Below are 19,986 nucleotides of genomic sequence, written 5' to 3'. Positions count from 1 at the left end.
GTGAGAGTCTCTGGTTGGGAGGAGGAGATCCTGGTTTTGATCTCCCGGACACCCTTCCAGGACCCAGAGTCTCTGCAAAAGTTCTTGGCATCGAATTTGGCCAGGGGGATTACCCCAAACAAAATTGGGACAGCAGGCTAGATATCGCCACTCAGAAGGTGAACCAATGGAAGGGTTGGTCTTTGACCCTAAGGGAAAGGGTAAACCTGATCAAAACTTACCTGCTCCCTTTGCTGATCTATTTGGGCAGTGTGTGCATCTTGCCGAAGCCTCTCTGGACTCGGGTCTACAGTTTGTTCTTCCAACTGTTATGGGGGAATAGACTGAACCTGATCAAGAGGGAGGTTACTTACCGTACGAGGAGACTAGGAGGGTTGGGTATGGTCAACCCTGTGGTATTCCTTGTGAATACCTTCATTAAGATCAATATTGCAAACCTCTGGAAAGAGAGGGCTCCTCCGTGGGTATTCTCCTGTAAGGGATGGTTTCAGCCTTTCTTCCAGGAATGGGAGACAGGAGGGCAAGTGAAGGATCTCCGCACACCGCATGGACATCTCCCGGCTTACGCTACCGTGGTTCTGAAGGTAATTCGCCGGTGGGGTCTGGGAATGTGGGAGGTCAGGACTCTGCCAAGGAAGCTCCTTGACAAAAGGGTTCTGTTGACCCATTTTCAGAAGCCTCTGGCGCTCAGGGATTGCCCAAGTCGGGATCTTGGGGTGGGTCTGCATCTTTTGAATTCTATCAGGATCCCCTCGAAGTTCTGGGACTTGGCTTGGCGCTGCTTCCATGGGAAACTGTGTGTGAGGGACAATCTGAAGTGTAGGAGCTCTGAGGACAGGAACTGTCCTCGGGAGCATTGTGGTACCATGCTTGAAAGCATGGACCACTTCCTGCTTCGTTGTCCCTTTAACACAGAGGTGTACAACAGGGTGGGCGCCTCCATTGGCTGGCCCCGGCTGGCCGGTCTCTCTTATGCGGAATGGGCCTATGGAGCATTCGGGGACCTGGGTGGTCGGGACCGCTGCACCTTATTTCTAGTTAGCGCAGTGGTTAGGCATCACACGTGGAACGCACGGTGCTTAGTATCGACGCAGCAGAAAATCCTCCCAGTGGACGATGTGTTTAGGACCATACTCGGTGACCTGGTGAAGGTGCGTTCTCTGGAGTATGAGAGACTGGGTACACGGAGGGCCGCTCTCCTCTGGAGGGGCTTTTCTTTTAATGTGTCCTAGTCTGGTCATCTCCTCTCCTGGTGGTGGGCTGCTGCTGACACCATAGATTTTTGTTTTTGATCAGTAGACAGTGATGTAGGGCTGCAGGCACCGAACTTGGGCTTCGTCAGTTCTGGTTATTGTATTGTGTGTTATTCTATTGTTTGTTTCTGTATATATTGTGTATATGGGTTTGGGTGTAGCTGTTAGGTTGGGTGATGGGAAAATGGGGGAGGTGGGTTCATCTTGTGGGACACTGGTTATTTGGGTGAAAAACTGGCACTGCCTGATCTGGCCTATGGACGTTGGACATGGACTGAGGCATGAGGCGCGGGACCAGCTCTCAGGTCAGTGCCGGGGAGGGACTGGTGGGCTCGAGTGTGGTGGGTTTTGATTTGTCTTGTATATATTTGTATAGTTAGTATTTATTTTATTTATATTAAAAAAAAAAAAAAAAATGTATATATTAGTTTGTATATAATTTGTCGGTTATTGTTTATTATATTGTTATTATTTGTTTGGTAACCGGACCAGATGTCATGGTGTAGGTAGTTATTATTGTGTATATATGTATAATATGTGTGTGAGGAGAGAGGGAGCGGCTGGACCAGTTCATTACATTGTTTATTTTCTGGTTATTAATTTTCTTATGTTTCTGTTATTATTATTGTTATGTTTTTCATTTTTATAATAAAAGATCTACAGGATATAACTCAGGATCAGTAATGTAATGTATATACACAGTGACTGCACCAGCAGAATAGTGAGTGCAGCTCTGGAGTATAATACAGGATGTAACTCAGGATCAGTAATGTAATGTCTGTACACAGTGACTGCACCAGCAGAATAGTGAGTGCAGCTCTGGAATATAATACAGGATGTAACTCAGGATCAGTAATGTAATGTATGTCCACAGTGACTGCACCAGCAGAATAGTGAGTGCAGCTCTGGAGTATAATACAGGAGGTAACTCAGAATCAGTAATGTAATGTATGTACACAGTGACTGCACCAGCAGAATAGTGAGTGCAGCTCTGGAGTATAATACAGGAGGTAACTCAGGATCAGTAATGTAATGTATGTACACAGTGACTGCACCAGCAGAATAGTGAGTGCAGCTCTGGGGTATAATACAGGATGTAACTCAGGATCAGTAATGTAATGTATGTACACAGTGACTCCACCAGCAGAATAGTGAGTGCAGCTCTGGAGTATAATACAGGAGGTAACTCAGGATCAGTAATGTAATGTATGTACACAGTGACTGCACCAGCAGAATAGTGAGTGCAGCTCTGGAGTATAATACAGGATGTAACTCAGGATCAGTAATGTAATGTATGTACACAGTGACTGCACCAGCAGAATAGTGAGTGCAGCTCTGGAGTATAATACAGGATGTAACTTAGGATCAGTAATGTATGTACACAGTGACTGCACCAGCAGAATAGTGAGTGCAGCTCTGGAGTATAATACAGGATGTAACTCAGGATCAGTAATGTAATGTATGTACACAGTGACTGCAGCAGCAGAATAGTGAGTGCAGCTCTGGGGTATAATACAGGAGGTAACTCAGGATCAGTAATGTAATGTATGTACACAGTGACTGCACCAGCAGAATAGTGAGTGCAGCTCTGGAGTATAATACAGGATGTAACTCAGGATCAGGATTGTAATGTATGTACACAGTGACTCCACCAACAATAATGAGTGCAGCTCACTAATCAACTTAATTGACGGAATACAGTGTAAAGTTCTTATGAGAACTGAGCCAATAAATTTATATAATTTCCTAACAACTTCGTTAACATTGATTCATCACTGCAGGGTTGAAGTTTCTTGTAACACTTTTCTCCATAGTTTGAGTTCTCCTCTGAATTCTCGGAGTCCATTAGACACATCGCGGTTTTCCGGTCGCACTCACAGGTTTGTTTGGCACATTCTCCTATGTACCTATTCCGATCTGCGGGAGTAACAGAAACATTTATCATTATGAAGGATCCGTGGCTGAGACATGAGACAAAGGATCTGTAATCTGATTTAATAGTGAATGGTGCTGACAACAAATTTCCAGTATATGTAAAAAGAATGAATGAAGTTTTATAAAATAACTCAGCTGTGATAAAGCGACTTCTCGTGGAGTAAATAAAGTTTAATGGCTGCCGATTCTGAATTCAATACTTCTGTATCTTTCTAATAGGCTTTCAATCGATTAGTCAAACAGTTTGCACCATGAATGTGGCGTAAAACTGAAATTTTGTAACTTCTGCCATTTTTCTGCCAGTTCTTCTAACTTTTGAAAAGTGGGTGGAGCTTAGCAGAGAGTGTGGTCGAGCACGACCTGAAAAATTCATTATAATATATAGCAGGAAAATGGCATAAAGTAATATAGAAATAAACTCTGATCCGTGACTACAGCACAGTTCTGTCCCTGGTGCCCGGCAGCTGAACGATGCACCAGATTCACTATGATCTCTACGCTTCTACGGAGCGTCTTACTCCAGCGCACCCAGGATCATGACTGGAACTGAAAACATCTGTTTTAGTGAATCAGGACCGTTATACCTAAAACTTCTATACAAGTTTAATGAATGAAGTGAATGAACTAGAACATTTTTTTCTGTAGCTAAAAAATTGTAATCACAGCTGAGGGTTTGTTACACTCGTATCTCCGAATGTCACCTTGTGTCCTGACCCCAAAGAGAACAGAGCACTTACCACAAGTGATGGTCCCGTTACTGTAAGTGTAAGTGTATTTCTGAAATTTGGTGAAACAGACACTAATATCATTATAGCAGCATTGTCGTATACCGCAGCACCTGAGGAAGCAAGAGAGTAATGTCACCGGGGCGAAACTATAATGTGTTCAATCCCACCTGGGCCCTGCAGGCAAAAAAGAAAAAAACCCTGTTGGTCTGGAGGAGAAGACGCTTACTATTAACCCTTGTGTGTGCATCAGCACGATGACTGCACGTTGGTCTGTCCGGACCTCGTCCGTGGACTCACCCGGATCCTGTATTAGGTGAATATCTGATGTTTTCTAAATAATAGAAGCTTGTGGGGGTATCATAAACAATGGGGGACCCTCATACACTGCGGGGGTAATTGTGGGGGTCCCTGAAATAGTGTGTGAGGGGCCTCATACACCATAGGAACTACTCTTGGGGCACTTGTAAAGTGTGAGGTCCACTATATAGTTTGATAACTCTCGGAGTAATCTAGTAAAGGTCACCTGCAGTCCTATGTAACACCACAGATAACACAGTGGTCACTCTCTGAGTACATATAATGTAGTAGATGTCACCTGCAGTCCTATGTAACACCACAGATAACACAGTGATAACTCTCTGAGTACAGATAATGTAGTAGATGTCACCTGCAGTCCTATGTAACACCACAGATAACACAGTGATAACTCTCTGAGTACAGATAATGTAGTAGATGTCACCTGCAGTCCTATGTAACACCACAGATAACACAGTGATAACTCTCTGAGTACACATAATGTAGTAGATGTTACCTGCAGTCCTATGTAACACCACAGATAACACAGTGATAACTCTCTAAGTACAGATAATGTAGTAGATGTCACCTGCAGTCCTATGTAACACCACAGATAACACAGTGATAACTCTCTGAGTACACATAATGTAGTAGATGTCTCCTGCAGTCCTATGTAACACCACAGATAACACAGTGATAACTCTGTGAGTACATATAATGTAGTAGATGTCACCTGCAGTCCTATGTAACACCACAGATAACACAGTGATATCTCTCTGAGTACAGATAATGCAGTAGATGTCACCTGCAGTCCTATGTAACACCACAGATAACACAGTGATAACTCTCTGAGTACAGATAATGTAGTAGATGTCACCTGCAGTCCTATGTAACACCACAGATAACACAGTGATAACTCTCTGAGTACACATAATGTAGTAGATGTTACCTGCAGTCCTATGTAACAGCACAGATAACACAGTGATAACTCTCTGAGTACAGATAATGTAGTAGATGTCACCTGCAGTCCTATGTAACACCACAGATAACAACGTGATACCTCTCTGAGTACAGATAATGTAGTAGATGTCACCTGCAGTCCTATGTAACACCACAGATAACAGTGATAACTCTCTGAGTACAGATAATGTAGTAGATGTCACATGCAGTCCTATGTAACACCACAGATAACACAGTGATATCTCTCTGAGTACAGATAATGTAGTGATGTCACCTGCAGTCCTATGTAACACCACAGATAACACAGTGATAACTCTCTGAGTACACATAATGTAGTAGATGTCTCCTGCAGTCCTATGTAACACCACAGATAACACAGTGATAACTCTCTGAGTACAGATAATGTAGTAGATGTCACCTGCAGTCCTATGTAACACCACAGATAACACAGTGATAACTCTGAGTACAGATAATGTAGTAGATGTCACCTGCAGTCCGATGTAACACCACAGATAACACAGTGATAACTCTCTGAGTACAGATAATGTAGTAGATGTCACCTGCAGTCCTATGTAACACCACAGATAGCACAGTGATAACTCTCTGAGTACAGATAATGTAGTAGATCTCACCTGCAGTCCTATGTAACACCACAGATAACACAGTGATAACTCTCTGAGTACAGATAATGTAGTGGATGTCACGTGCAGTCCGATGTAACACCACAGATAACACAGTGATAACTCTCTGAGTACAGATAATGTAGTAGATGTCACCTGCAGTCCTATGTAACACCACAGATAGCACAGTGATAACTCTCTGAGTACAGATAATGTAGTAGATCTCACCTGCAGTCCTATGTAACACCACAGATAACACAGTGATAACTCTCTGAGTACAGATAATGTAGTAGATGTCACCTGCAGTCCTATGTAACACCACAGATAACACAGTGATAACTCTCTGAGTACACATAATGTAGTAGATATTACCTGCAGTCCTATGTAACACCACAGATAACACAGTGATAACTCTCTGAGTACAGATAATGTAGTAGATGTCACCTGCAGTCCTATGTAACACCACAGATAACACAGTGATAACTCTCTGAGTACACATAATGTAGTAGATGTCTCCTGCAGTCCTATGTAACACCACAGATAACACAGTGATAACTCTGTGAGTACAGATAATGTAGTAGATGTCACCTGCAGTCCTATGTAACACCACAGATAACACAGTGATAACTCTCTGAGTACAGATAATGTAGTAGATGTCACCTGCAGTCCTATGTATCACCACAGATAACACAGTGATAACTCTCTGAGTACAGATAATGTAGTAGATGTCACCTGCAGTCCTATGTAACACCACAGATAACACAGTGATATCTCTCTGAGTACAGATAATGCAGTAGATGTCACCTGCAGTCCTATGTAACACCACAGATAACACAGTGATAACTCTCTGAGTACAGATAATGTAGTAGATGTCACCTGCAGTCCTATGTAACACCACAGATAACACAGTGATAACTCTCTGAGTACACATAATGTAGTAGATGTTACCTGCAGTCCTATGTAACAGCACAGATAACACAGTGATAACTCTCTGAGTACAGATAATGTAGTGATGTCACCTGCAGTCCTATGTAACACCACAGATAACACAGTGATAACTCTCTGAGTACAGATAATGTAGTAGATGTCACCTGCAGTCCTATGTAACACCACAGATAACACAGTGATAACTCTCTGAGTACAGATAATGTAGTAGATGTCACCTGCAGTCCTATGTAACACCACAGATAACACAGTGATAACTCTCTGAGTACAGATAATGTAGTAGATGTCAACTGCAGTCCTATGTAACACCACAGATAACACAGTGATAACTCTCTGAGTACAGATAATGTAGTAGATGTCACCTGCAGTCCTATGTAACACCACATATAACACAGTGATAACTCTCTGAGTACAGATAATGTAGTAGATGTCACCTGCAGTCCTATGTAACACCACAAATAACACAGTGATAACTCTCTGAGTACAGATAATGTAGTAGGTGTCACCTGCAGTCCTATGTAACACCACAGATAACAGTGATAACTCTCTGAGTACAGATAATGTAGTAGATGTCACCTGCAGTCCTATGTAACACCACAGATAACACAGTGATAACTCTCTGAGTACAGATAATGTAGTAGATGTCACCTGCAGTCCTATGTAACACCACAGATAACACAGTGATAACTCTCTGAGTACAGATAATGTAGTAGATGTCACCTGCAGTCCTATGTAACACCACAGATAACACAGTGATAACTCTCTGAGTACAGATAATGTAGTAGATGTCACCTGCAGTCCTATGTAACACTACAGATAACACAGTGATAACTCTCTGAGTACAGATAATGTAGTAGGTGTCACCTGCAGTCCTATGTAACACCACAGATAACAGTGATAAATCTATGAGTACAGATAATGTAGTAGATCTCACCTGCAGTCCTATGTAACACCACAGATAACACAGTGATAGCTCTCTGAGTACAGATAATCTAGTAGATGTCACCTGCAGTCCTATGTAACACCACAGATAACAGTGATAACTCTCTGAGTACAGATAATGTAGTAGATGTCACCTGCAGTCCTATGTAACACCACAGATAACACAGTGATAACTCTCTGAGTACAGATAATCTAGTAGATGTCACCTGCAGTCCTATGTAACACCACAGATAACAGTGATAACTCTCTGAGTACAGATAATGTAGTAGATGTCACCTGCAGTCCTATGTAACACCACAGATAACACAGTGATAACTCTCTGAGTACAGATAATGTAGAAGTCACCTGCAGTCCTATGTAACACCACAGATAACACAGTGATAACTCTCTGAGTACAGATAATGTAGTAGATGTCACCTGCAGTCCTATGTAACACCACAGATAACACAGTGATAACTCTCTGAGTACACATAATGTAGTAGATGTCTCCTGCAGTCCTATGTAACACCACAGATAACACAGTGATAACTCTGTGAGTACAGATAATGTAGTAGATGTCACCTGCAGTCCTATGTAACACCACAGATAACACAGTGATAACTCTCTGAGTACAGATAATGTAGTAGATGTCACCTGCAGTCCTATGTATCACCACAGATAACACAGTGATAACTCTCTGAGTACAGATAATGTAGTAGATGTCACCTGCAGTCCTATGTAACACCACAGATAACACAGTGATAACTCTCTGAGTACACATAATGTAGTAGATGTCTCCTGCAGTCCTATGTAACACCACAGATAACACAGTGATAACTCTGTGAGTACAGATAATGTAGTAGATGTCACCTGCAGTCCTATGTAACACCACAGATAACACAGTGATAACTCTCTGAGTACAGATAATGTAGTAGATGTCACCTGCAGTCCTATGTATCACCACAGATAACACAGTGATAACTCTCTGAGTACAGATAATGTAGTAGATGTCACCTGCAGTCCTATGTAACACCACAGATAACACAGTGATATCTCTCTGAGTACAGATAATGCAGTAGATGTCACCTGCAGTCCTATGTAACACCACAGATAACACAGTGATAACTCTCTGAGTACAGATAATGTAGTAGATGTCACCTGCAGTCCTATGTAACACCACAGATAACACAGTGATAACTCTCTGAGTACACATAATGTAGTAGATGTTACCTGCAGTCCTATGTAACAGCACAGATAACACAGTGATAACTCTCTGAGTACAGATAATGTAGTGATGTCACCTGCAGTCCTATGTAACACCACAGATAACACAGTGATAACTCTCTGAGTACAGATAATGTAGTAGATGTCACCTGCAGTCCTATGTAACACCACAGATAACACAGTGATAACTCTCTGAGTACAGATAATGTAGTAGATGTCACCTGCAGTCCTATGTAACACCACAGATAACACAGTGATAACTCTCTGAGTACAGATAATGTAGTAGATGTCAACTGCAGTCCTATGTAACACCACAGATAACACAGTGATAACTCTCTGAGTATAGATAATGTAGTAGATGTCACCTGCAGTCCTATGTAACACCACATATAACACAGTGATAACTCTCTGAGTACAGATAATGTAGTAGATGTCACCTGCAGTCCTATGTAACACCACAAATAACACAGTGATAACTCTCTGAGTACAGATAATGTAGTAGGTGTCACCTGCAGTCCTATGTAACACCACAGATAACAGTGATAACTCTCTGAGTACAGATAATGTAGTAGATGTCACCTGCAGTCCTATGTAACACCACAGATAACACAGTGATAACTCTCTGAGTACAGATAATGTAGTAGATGTCACCTGCAGTCCTATGTAACACCACAGATAACACAGTGATAACTCTCTGAGTACAGATAATGTAGTAGATGTCACCTGCAGTCCTATGTAACACCACAGATAACACAGTGATAACTCTCTGAGTACAGATAATGTAGTAGATGTCACCTGCAGTCCTATGTAACACTACAGATAACACAGTGATAACTCTCTGAGTACAGATAATGTAGTAGGTGTCACCTGCAGTCCTATGTAACACCACATATAACAGTGATAAATCTATGAGTACAGATAATGTAGTAGATCTCACCTGCAGTCCTATGTAACACCACAGATAACACAGTGATAGCTCTCTGAGTACAGATAATCTAGTAGATGTCACCTGCAGTCCTATGTAACACCACAGATAACAGTGATAACTCTCTGAGTACAGATAATGTAGTAGATGTCACCTGCAGTCCTATGTAACACCACAGATAACACAGTGATAACTCTCTGAGTACAGATAATCTAGTAGATGTCACCTGCAGTCCTATGTAACACCACAGATAACAGTGATAACTCTCTGAGTACAGATAATGTAGTAGATGTCACCTGCAGTCCTATGTAACACCACAGATAACACAGTGATAACTCTCTGAGTACAGATAATGTAGAAGTCACCTGCAGTCCTATGTAACACCACAGATAACACAGTGATAACTCTCTGAGTACAGATAATGTAGTAGATGTCACCTGCAGTCCTATGTAACACCACAGATAACACAGTGATAACTCTCTGAGTATAGATAATGTAGTAGATGTCAACTACAGTCCTATGTAACACCACAGATAACACAGTGATAACTCTCTGAGTACAGATAATGAAGTAGATGTCACCTGCAGTCCTATGTAACACCACAGATAACACAGTGATAACTCTCTGAGTACACATAATGTAGTAGATGTTACCTGCAGTCCTATGTAACACCACAGATAACACAGTGATAACTCTCTGAGTACACATAATGTAGTAGATGTCACCTGCAGTCCTATGTAACACCACAGATAACACAGTGATAACTCTCTGAGTACAGATAATGTAGTAGATGTCACCTGCAGTCCTATGTAACACCACAGATAACACAGTGATAACTCTCTGAGTACACATAATGTAGTAGATGTCTCCTGCAGTCCTATGTAACACCACAGATAACACAGTGATAACTCTGTGAGTACAGGTAATGTAGTAGATGTCACCTGCAGTCCTATGTATCACCACAGATAACACAGTGATAACTCTCTGAGTACATATAATGTAGTAGATGTCACCTGCAGTCCTATGTAACACCACAGATAACACAGTGATATCTCTCTGAGTACAGATAATGCAGTAGATGTCACCTGCAGTCCTATGTAACACCACAGATAACACAGTGATAGCTCTCTGAGTACAGATAATGTAGTAGATGTCACCTGCAGTCCTATGTAACACCACAGATAACACAGTGATAACTCTGAGTACAGATAATGTAGTAGATGTCTCCTGCAGTCCTATGTAACACCACAGATAACACAGTGATAATTCTCTGACTACACATAATGTAGTAGATGTTACCTGCAGTCCTATGTAATACCACAGATAACACAGTGATAACTCTCTGAGTACAGATAATGTAGTAGATGTCACCTGCAGTCCTATGTAACACCACAGATAACAGTGATAACTCTCTGACTACAGATAATGTAGTAGATGTAATCTGCAGTCCTATGTAACACCACAGATAACACAGTGATATCTCTCTGAGTACAGATAATGTAGTGATGTCACCTGCAGTCCTATGTAACACCACAGATAACACAGTGATAACTCTCTGAGTACACATAATGTAGTAGATGTCTCCTGCAGTCCTATGTAACACCACAGATAACACAGTGATAACTCTGTGAGTACAGATAATGTAGTAGATGTCACCTGCAGTCCTATGTATCACCACAGATAACACAGTGATAACTCTCTGAGTACAGATAATGTAGTAGATGTCACCTGCAGTCCTATGTAACACCACAGATAACACAGTGATAACTCTCTGAGTACACATAATGTAGTAGATGTCTCCTGCAGTCCTATGTAACACCACAGATAACACAGTGATAACTCTGTGAGTACAGATAATGTAGTAGATGTCACCTGCAGTCCTATGTAACACCACAGATAACACAGTGATAACTCTCTGAGTACAGATAATGTAGTAGATGTCACCTGCAGTCCTATGTATCACCACAGATAACACAGTGATAACTCTCTGAGTACAGATAATGTAGTAGATGTCACCTGCAGTCCTATGTAACACCACAGATAACACAGTGATATCTCTCTGAGTACAGATAATGCAGTAGATGTCACCTGCAGTCCTATGTAACACCACAGATAACACAGTGATAACTCTCTGAGTACAGATAATGTAGTAGATGTCACCTGCAGTCCTATGTAACACCACAGATAACACAGTGATAACTCTCTGAGTACACATAATGTAGTAGATGTTACCTGCAGTCCTATGTAACAGCACAGATAACACAGTGATAACTCTCTGAGTACAGATAATGTAGTGATGTCACCTGCAGTCCTATGTAACACCACAGATAACACAGTGATAACTCTCTGAGTACAGATAATGTAGTAGATGTCACCTGCAGTCCTATGTAACACCACAGATAACACAGTGATAACTCTCTGAGTACAGATAATGTAGTAGATGTCACCTGCAGTCCTATGTAACACCACAGATAACACAGTGATAACTCTCTGAGTACAGATAATGTAGTAGATGTCAACTGCAGTCCTATGTAACACCACAGATAACACAGTGATAACTCTCTGAGTATAGATAATGTAGTAGATGTCACCTGCAGTCCTATGTAACACCACATATAACACAGTGATAACTCTCTGAGTACAGATAATGTAGTAGATGTCACCTGCAGTCCTATGTAACACCACAAATAACACAGTGATAACTCTCTGAGTACAGATAATGTAGTAGGTGTCACCTGCAGTCCTATGTAACACCACAGATAACAGTGATAACTCTCTGAGTACAGATAATGTAGTAGATGTCACCTGCAGTCCTATGTAACACCACAGATAACACAGTGATAACTCTCTGAGTACAGATAATGTAGTAGATGTCACCTGCAGTCCTATGTAACACCACAGATAACACAGTGATAACTCTCTGAGTACAGATAATGTAGTAGATGTCACCTGCAGTCCTATGTAACACCACAGATAACACAGTGATAACTCTCTGAGTACAGATAATGTAGTAGATGTCACCTGCAGTCCTATGTAACACTACAGATAACACAGTGATAACTCTCTGAGTACAGATAATGTAGTAGGTGTCACCTGCAGTCCTATGTAACACCACATATAACAGTGATAAATCTATGAGTACAGATAATGTAGTAGATCTCACCTGCAGTCCTATGTAACACCACAGATAACACAGTGATAGCTCTCTGAGTACAGATAATCTAGTAGATGTCACCTGCAGTCCTATGTAACACCACAGATAACAGTGATAACTCTCTGAGTACAGATAATGTAGTAGATGTCACCTGCAGTCCTATGTAACACCACAGATAACACAGTGATAACTCTCTGAGTACAGATAATCTAGTAGATGTCACCTGCAGTCCTATGTAACACCACAGATAACAGTGATAACTCTCTGAGTACAGATAATGTAGTAGATGTCACCTGCAGTCCTATGTAACACCACAGATAACACAGTGATAACTCTCTGAGTACAGATAATGTAGAAGTCACCTGCAGTCCTATGTAACACCACAGATAACACAGTGATAACTCTCTGAGTACAGATAATGTAGTAGATGTCACCTGCAGTCCTATGTAACACCACAGATAACACAGTGATAACTCTCTGAGTATAGATAATGTAGTAGATGTCAACTACAGTCCTATGTAACACCACAGATAACACAGTGATAACTCTCTGAGTACAGATAATGAAGTAGATGTCACCTGCAGTCCTATGTAACACCACAGATAACACAGTGATAACTCTCTGAGTACACATAATGTAGTAGATGTTACCTGCAGTCCTATGTAACACCACAGATAACACAGTGATAACTCTCTGAGTACACATAATGTAGTAGATGTCACCTGCAGTCCTATGTAACACCACAGATAACACAGTGATAACTCTCTGAGTACAGATAATGTAGTAGATGTCACCTGCAGTCCTATGTAACACCACAGATAACACAGTGATAACTCTCTGAGTACACATAATGTAGTAGATGTCTCCTGCAGTCCTATGTAACACCACAGATAACACAGTGATAACTCTGTGAGTACAGGTAATGTAGTAGATGTCACCTGCAGTCCTATGTATCACCACAGATAACACAGTGATAACTCTCTGAGTACATATAATGTAGTAGATGTCACCTGCAGTCCTATGTAACACCACAGATAACACAGTGATATCTCTCTGAGTACAGATAATGCAGTAGATGTCACCTGCAGTCCTATGTAACACCACAGATAACACAGTGATAGCTCTCTGAGTACAGATAATGTAGTAGATGTCACCTGCAGTCCTATGTAACACCACAGATAACACAGTGATAACTCTGAGTACAGATAATGTAGTAGATGTCTCCTGCAGTCCTATGTAACACCACAGATAACACAGTGATAATTCTCTGACTACACATAATGTAGTAGATGTTACCTGCAGTCCTATGTAATACCACAGATAACACAGTGATAACTCTCTGAGTACAGATAATGTAGTAGATGTCACCTGCAGTCCTATGTAACACCACAGATAACAGTGATAACTCTCTGACTACAGATAATGTAGTAGATGTAATCTGCAGTCCTATGTAACACCACAGATAACACAGTGATATCTCTCTGAGTACAGATAATGTAGTGATGTCACCTGCAGTCCTATGTAACACCACAGATAACACAGTGATAACTCTCTGAGTACACATAATGTAGTAGATGTCTCCTGCAGTCCTATGTAACACCACAGATAACACAGTGATAACTCTGTGAGTACAGATAATGTAGTAGATGTCACCTGCAGTCCTATGTAACACCACAGATAACACAGTGATAACTCTCTGAGTACAGATAATGTAGTAGATGTCACCTGCAGTCCTATGTAACACCACAGATAACACAGTGATAACTCTCTGAGTACAGATAATGTAGTAGATGTCACCTGCAGTCCTATGTAACACCACAGATAACACAGTGATAACTCTCCGAGTATAGATAATGTAGTAGATGTCAACTGCAGTCCTATGTAACACCACAGATAACACAGTGATAACTCTCTGAGTACAGATAATGAAGTAGATGTCACCTGCAGTCCTATGTAACACCACAGATAACATAGTGATAACTCTCTGAGTACAGATAATGTAGTAGATGTAACCTGCAGTCCTATGTAACACCACAGATAACACAGTGATAACTATCTGAGTGCAGATAATCTAGTAGATGTCACCTGCAGTCCTATGTAACACCACAGATAACACAGTGATATCTCTCTCAGTACAGATAATGTAGTAGATGTCACCTGCAGTCCTATGTAACACCACAGATAACACAGTGATAACTCTCTGAGTACAGATAATGTAGTAGATGTCACCTGCAGTCCTATGTAACACCACAGATAACACAGTGATAACTCTCTGAGTACACATAATGTAGTAGATGTCTCCTGCAGTCCTATGTAACACCACAGATAACACAGTGATAACTCTGTGAGTACAGGTAATGTAGTAGATGTCACCTGCAGTCCTATGTATCACCACAGATAACACAGTGATAACTCTCTGAGTACATATAATGTAGTAGATGTCACCTGCAGTCCTATGTAACACCACAGATAACACAGTGATATCTCTCTGAGTACAGATAATGCAGTAGATGTCACCTGCAGTCCTATGTAACACCACAGATAACACAGTGATAGCTCTCTGAGTACAGATAATGTAGTAGATGTCACCTGCAGTCCTATGTAACACCACAGATAACACAGTGATAACTCTGAGTACAGATAATGTAGTAGATGTCTCCTGCAGTCCTATGTAACACCACAGATAACACAGTGATAATTCTCTGACTACACATAATGTAGTAGATGTTACCTGCAGTCCTATGTAATACCACAGATAACACAGTGATAACTCTCTGAGTACAGATAATGTAGTAGATGTCACCTGCAGTCCTATGTAACACCACAGATAACAGTGATAACTCTCTGACTACAGATAATGTAGTAGATGTAATCTGCAGTCCTATGTAACACCACAGATAACACAGTGATATCTCTCTGAGTACAGATAATGTAGTGATGTCACCTGCAGTCCTATGTAACACCACAGATAACACAGTGATAACTCTCTGAGTACACATAATGTAGTAGATGTCTCCTGCAGTCCTATGTAACACCACAGATAACACAGTGATAACTCTGTGAGTACAGATAATGTAGTAGATGTCACCTGCAGTCCTATGTAACACCACAGATAACACAGTGATAACTCTCTGAGTACAGATAATGTAGTAGATGTCACCTGCAGTCCTATGTAACACCACAGATAACACAGTGATAACTCTCTGAGTACAGATAATGTAGTAGATGTCACCTGCAGTCCTATGTAACACCACAGATAACACAGTGATAACTCTCCGAGTATAGATAATGTAGTAGATGTCAACTGCAGTCCTATGTAACACCACAGATAACACAGTGATAACTCTCTGAGTACAGATAATGAAGTAGATGTCACCTGCAGTCCTATGTAACACCACAGATAACATAGTGATAACTCTCTGAGTACAGATAATGTAGTAGATGTAACCTGCAGTCCTATGTAACACCACAGATAACACAGTGATAACTATCTGAGTGCAGATAATCTAGTAGATGTCACCTGCAGTCCTATGTAACACCACAGATAACACAGTGATATCTCTCTCAGTACAGATAATGTAGTAGATGTCACCTGCAGTCCTATGTAACACCACAGATAACAGTGATAACTCTCTGAGTACAGATAATGTAGTAGATCTCACCTGCAGTCCTATGTAACACCACAGATAACACAGTGATAACTCTCTGAGTGCAGATAATCTAGTAGATGTCACCTGCAGTCCTATGTAACACCACAGATAACAGTGATAACTCTCTGAGTACAGATAATGTAGTAGATGTCACCTGCAGTCCTATGTAACACCACAGATAACACAGTGATAACTCTCTGAGTATAGATAATGTAGTAGAAGTCACCTGCAGTCCTATGTAACACCACAGATAACACAGTGATATCTCTCTGAGTACAGATAATGTAGTGATGTCACCTGCAGTCCTATGTAACACCACAGATAACACAGTGATAACTCTCTGAGTACACATAATGTAGTAGATGTCTCCTGCAGTCCTATGTAACACCACAGATAACACAGTGATAACTCTGTGAGTACAGATAATGTAGTAGATGTCACCTGCAGTCCTATGTAACACCACAGATAACACAGTGATAACTCTCTGAGTACAGATAATGTAGTAGATGTCACCTGCAGTCCTATGTAACACCACAGATAACACAGTGATAACTCTCTGAGTACAGATAATGTAGTAGATGTCACCTGCAGTCCTATGTAACACCACAGATAACACAGTGATAACTCTCTGAGTATAGATAATGTAGTAGATGTCAACTGCAGTCCTATGTAACACCACAGATAACACAGTGATAACTCTCTGAGTACAGATAATGAAGTAGATGTCACCTGCAGTCCTATGTAACACCACAGATAACATAGTGATAACTCTCTGAGTACAGATAATGTAGTAGATGTAACCTGCAGTCCTATGTAACACCACAGATAACACAGTGATAACTCTCTGAGTGCAGATAATCTAGTAGATGTCACCTGCAGTCCTATGTAACACCACAGATAACACAGTGATATCTCTCTCAGTACAGATAATGTAGTAGATGTCACCTGCAGTCCTATGTAACACCACAGATAACAGTGATAACTCTCTGAGTACAGATAATGTAGTAGATCTCACCTGCAGTCCTATGTAACACCACAGATAACACAGTGATAACTCTCTGAGTGCAGATAATCTAGTAGATGTCACCTGCAGTCCTATGTAACACCACAGATAACAGTGATAACTCTCTGAGTACAGATAATGTAGTAGATGTCACCTGCAGTCCTATGTAACACCACAGATAACACAGTGATAACTCTCTGAGTATAGATAATGTAGTAGAAGTCACCTGCAGTCCTATGTAACACCACAGATAACACAGTGATAACTCTCTGAGTACAGATAATGTAGTACATGTCACCTGCAGTCCTATGTAACACCACAGATAACAGTGATAACTCTCTGAGCACAGATAATGTAGTAGATGTCACATGCAGTCCTATGTAACACCACAGATAACACAGTGATAATTCTCTGAGTACAGATAATGCTGTAGATGTCACATGCAGTCCTATGTAACACCACAGATAACACAGTGATAACGCCCTGAGTATAGATAATGTAGTAGATGCCACCTGCAGTCCTATGTAACACCACAGATAACAAAATGATATCTCTCTGAGTACAGATAATGTAGCAGATGTCACCTGCAGTCCTATGTAACACCACAGATAACACAGTGATAACTCTCTGAGTACAGATAATGTAGTAGATGCCACCTGCAGTCCTATGTAACACCACAGATAACACAGTGATAACTCTCTGAGTACAGATAATGTAGTAGATGTCACTTGCAGTCCTATGTAACACCACAGATAACACAGTGATAACTCTCTGAGTACAGATAATGTAGTAGATGTCACCTGCAGTCCTATGTAACACCACAGATAACACAGTGATAACTCTGTGTTTAACTGTGGTGTTACATAGGACTGCAGGTCACGTGTTGTATAGATTTTCACTTACCTTCGAATACGATCCAATAATTGATCACTCGTTGTTACCGCACAATAGCATCTATAAGGAAGAGCATCTGATATGTCTTTGGTCGTTGTTTCCTTCAGCATATCTGTGAAATCTTTGCCATGGATTCTGACGCCGTCCACCCACCCTAGAAGATAGAAGCCGCCATCACTTGTTGTGTGACACTGATCGGAGCAGTCACCAGGAATGACGGATGTTACAGGGAATATTCATCTTCTGGATCAGGAGCTGCCTGGAGATCAGTCCCTACTATATTCCCATTACCTGAGGGGCTCCAGATAATATCAGGACTTACCGAGACTAAGGAGGAGCAGCAGACAGGTTATCATTGTGCCCAGGAGACCGAGGGGGAATATCCAGGAGAAGACGATCTGTAAGAACAGCAGATACCACCATGCTTTATATCCTCCTGATATCTGCACTACATATTCCTACCACTAGGTGGGGCTGCAGAGAGCTATCTGCTATTGGCTGCCTGGGGGCTTATTACCTAATAACAGCATCATATGATCCGGTGATCGTGTACGGAAACATTAACCCTTACCTGTTCAGTACGTGTGATTTTGGGGAAACAAAATTGTTCCCACAGAATCAATAGATGGTGGAATGTGTGTGATAATGACCACGGTGTGAAAATGTAACAACACAAAATATTGGCAGAACTGTACGTTTTGGGGAGGGTAGGCATTTTCACCAAAGTAAGAATTATTAGATTATATTCTAATATATATTCCCGGAAATTTTAAGTTGTTTTTTTTTTTTTTTCGTTTTTGTCTTTTCCTCCCCTTCTTCTTAGAGCCATAACTTTTTTTATTTTAGCCTGTGCCCATGGTTGTACGAGGACCAGTTTTTTTACAGGATGAGTTATATTTTTTCATGACATCATTTATTTTATCATTTTATGCATCAGAAAGCGGGAAAAAAATTCCAAGTGAGTTAAAATTTCTAAAAAAAAAGTGCAATTCCACAATTGTTTTGTATTTTTTGTTTTGTTTTCATTTCCCATCTTCACTTCTATATATTATTTCCCATCTTCTCTTCTCTATATTATTTCCCATCTTATCTTCTCTATGTTATTTCCCATCTTCTCTTCTCTATATTATTTCCCATCTTCACTTCTCTATATTATTTCTCATCTTCACTTCTCTATATTATTTCCCATCTTCTCTTCTCTATATTATTTCTCATCTTCACTTCTCTATATTCTTTCCCATCTTCACTTCTCTATATTATTTCCCATCTTCACTTCTCTATATTATTTCCCATCTTCACTTCTCTATATTATTTCCCATCTTCACTTCTCTATATTATTTCCCATCTTCTCTTCTCTATATTATTTCTCATCTTCTCTTCTCTATATTATTTCCCATCTTCACTTCTCTATATTATTTCCCATCTTCACTTCTCTATATTATTTCCCATCTTCACTTCTCTATATTATTTCCCATCTTCT

At 40.7% G+C, this 19,986-nt stretch overlaps 1 protein-coding gene across 1 annotated transcript; it reads right to left on the bottom strand.

Moving 5' to 3' along the window:
* Window positions 1-2,956: 2,956 nt before the first annotated feature.
* On the bottom strand, window positions 2,957-18,979 carry LOC141192500 (basic phospholipase A2 homolog LmutTX-like). Its single transcript, XM_073662027.1, has 4 exons — window positions 18,829-18,979; window positions 18,516-18,660; window positions 3,926-4,026; window positions 2,957-3,170 (listed from the first exon to the last, which is right to left on the bottom strand). Exons 1-4 carry the CDS (start codon window positions 18,860-18,862, stop codon window positions 2,965-2,967), a joined length of 486 nt encoding a protein of 161 aa, XP_073518128.1. The 5' UTR covers window positions 18,863-18,979; the 3' UTR covers window positions 2,957-2,964.
* Between the last annotated feature and the right edge of the window lie 1,007 nt (window positions 18,980-19,986).

The sequence above is a fragment of the Phyllobates terribilis genome, unplaced genomic scaffold (genome assembly GCF_046119375.1).
Source record: "Phyllobates terribilis strain yellow unplaced genomic scaffold, ASM4611937v1 Scaffold_62__1_contigs__length_8034531, whole genome shotgun sequence".
In the NCBI taxonomy this organism is placed as follows: domain Eukaryota; kingdom Metazoa; phylum Chordata; class Amphibia; order Anura; family Dendrobatidae; genus Phyllobates; species Phyllobates terribilis.
This window is presented reverse-complemented; position numbering and strand designations above follow the sequence as displayed.

Excerpts from the sequence above, each read along its gene's own strand:
- LOC141192500 (XM_073662027.1), bottom strand. The coding sequence starts at position 18,862 with ATGATAACCTGTCTGCTGCTCCTCCTTAGTCTCG. Across the intron at positions 18,661-18,828 it reads GCTGCTCCTCCTTAGTCTCG|GGTGGGTGGACGGCGTCAGA; the intron begins GTAAGTCCTGAT and ends TCTATCTTCTAG. Across the intron at positions 3,171-3,925 it reads TAACGGGACCATCACTTGTG|ATCGGAATAGGTACATAGGA; the intron begins GTAAGTGCTCTG and ends TTACTCCCGCAG.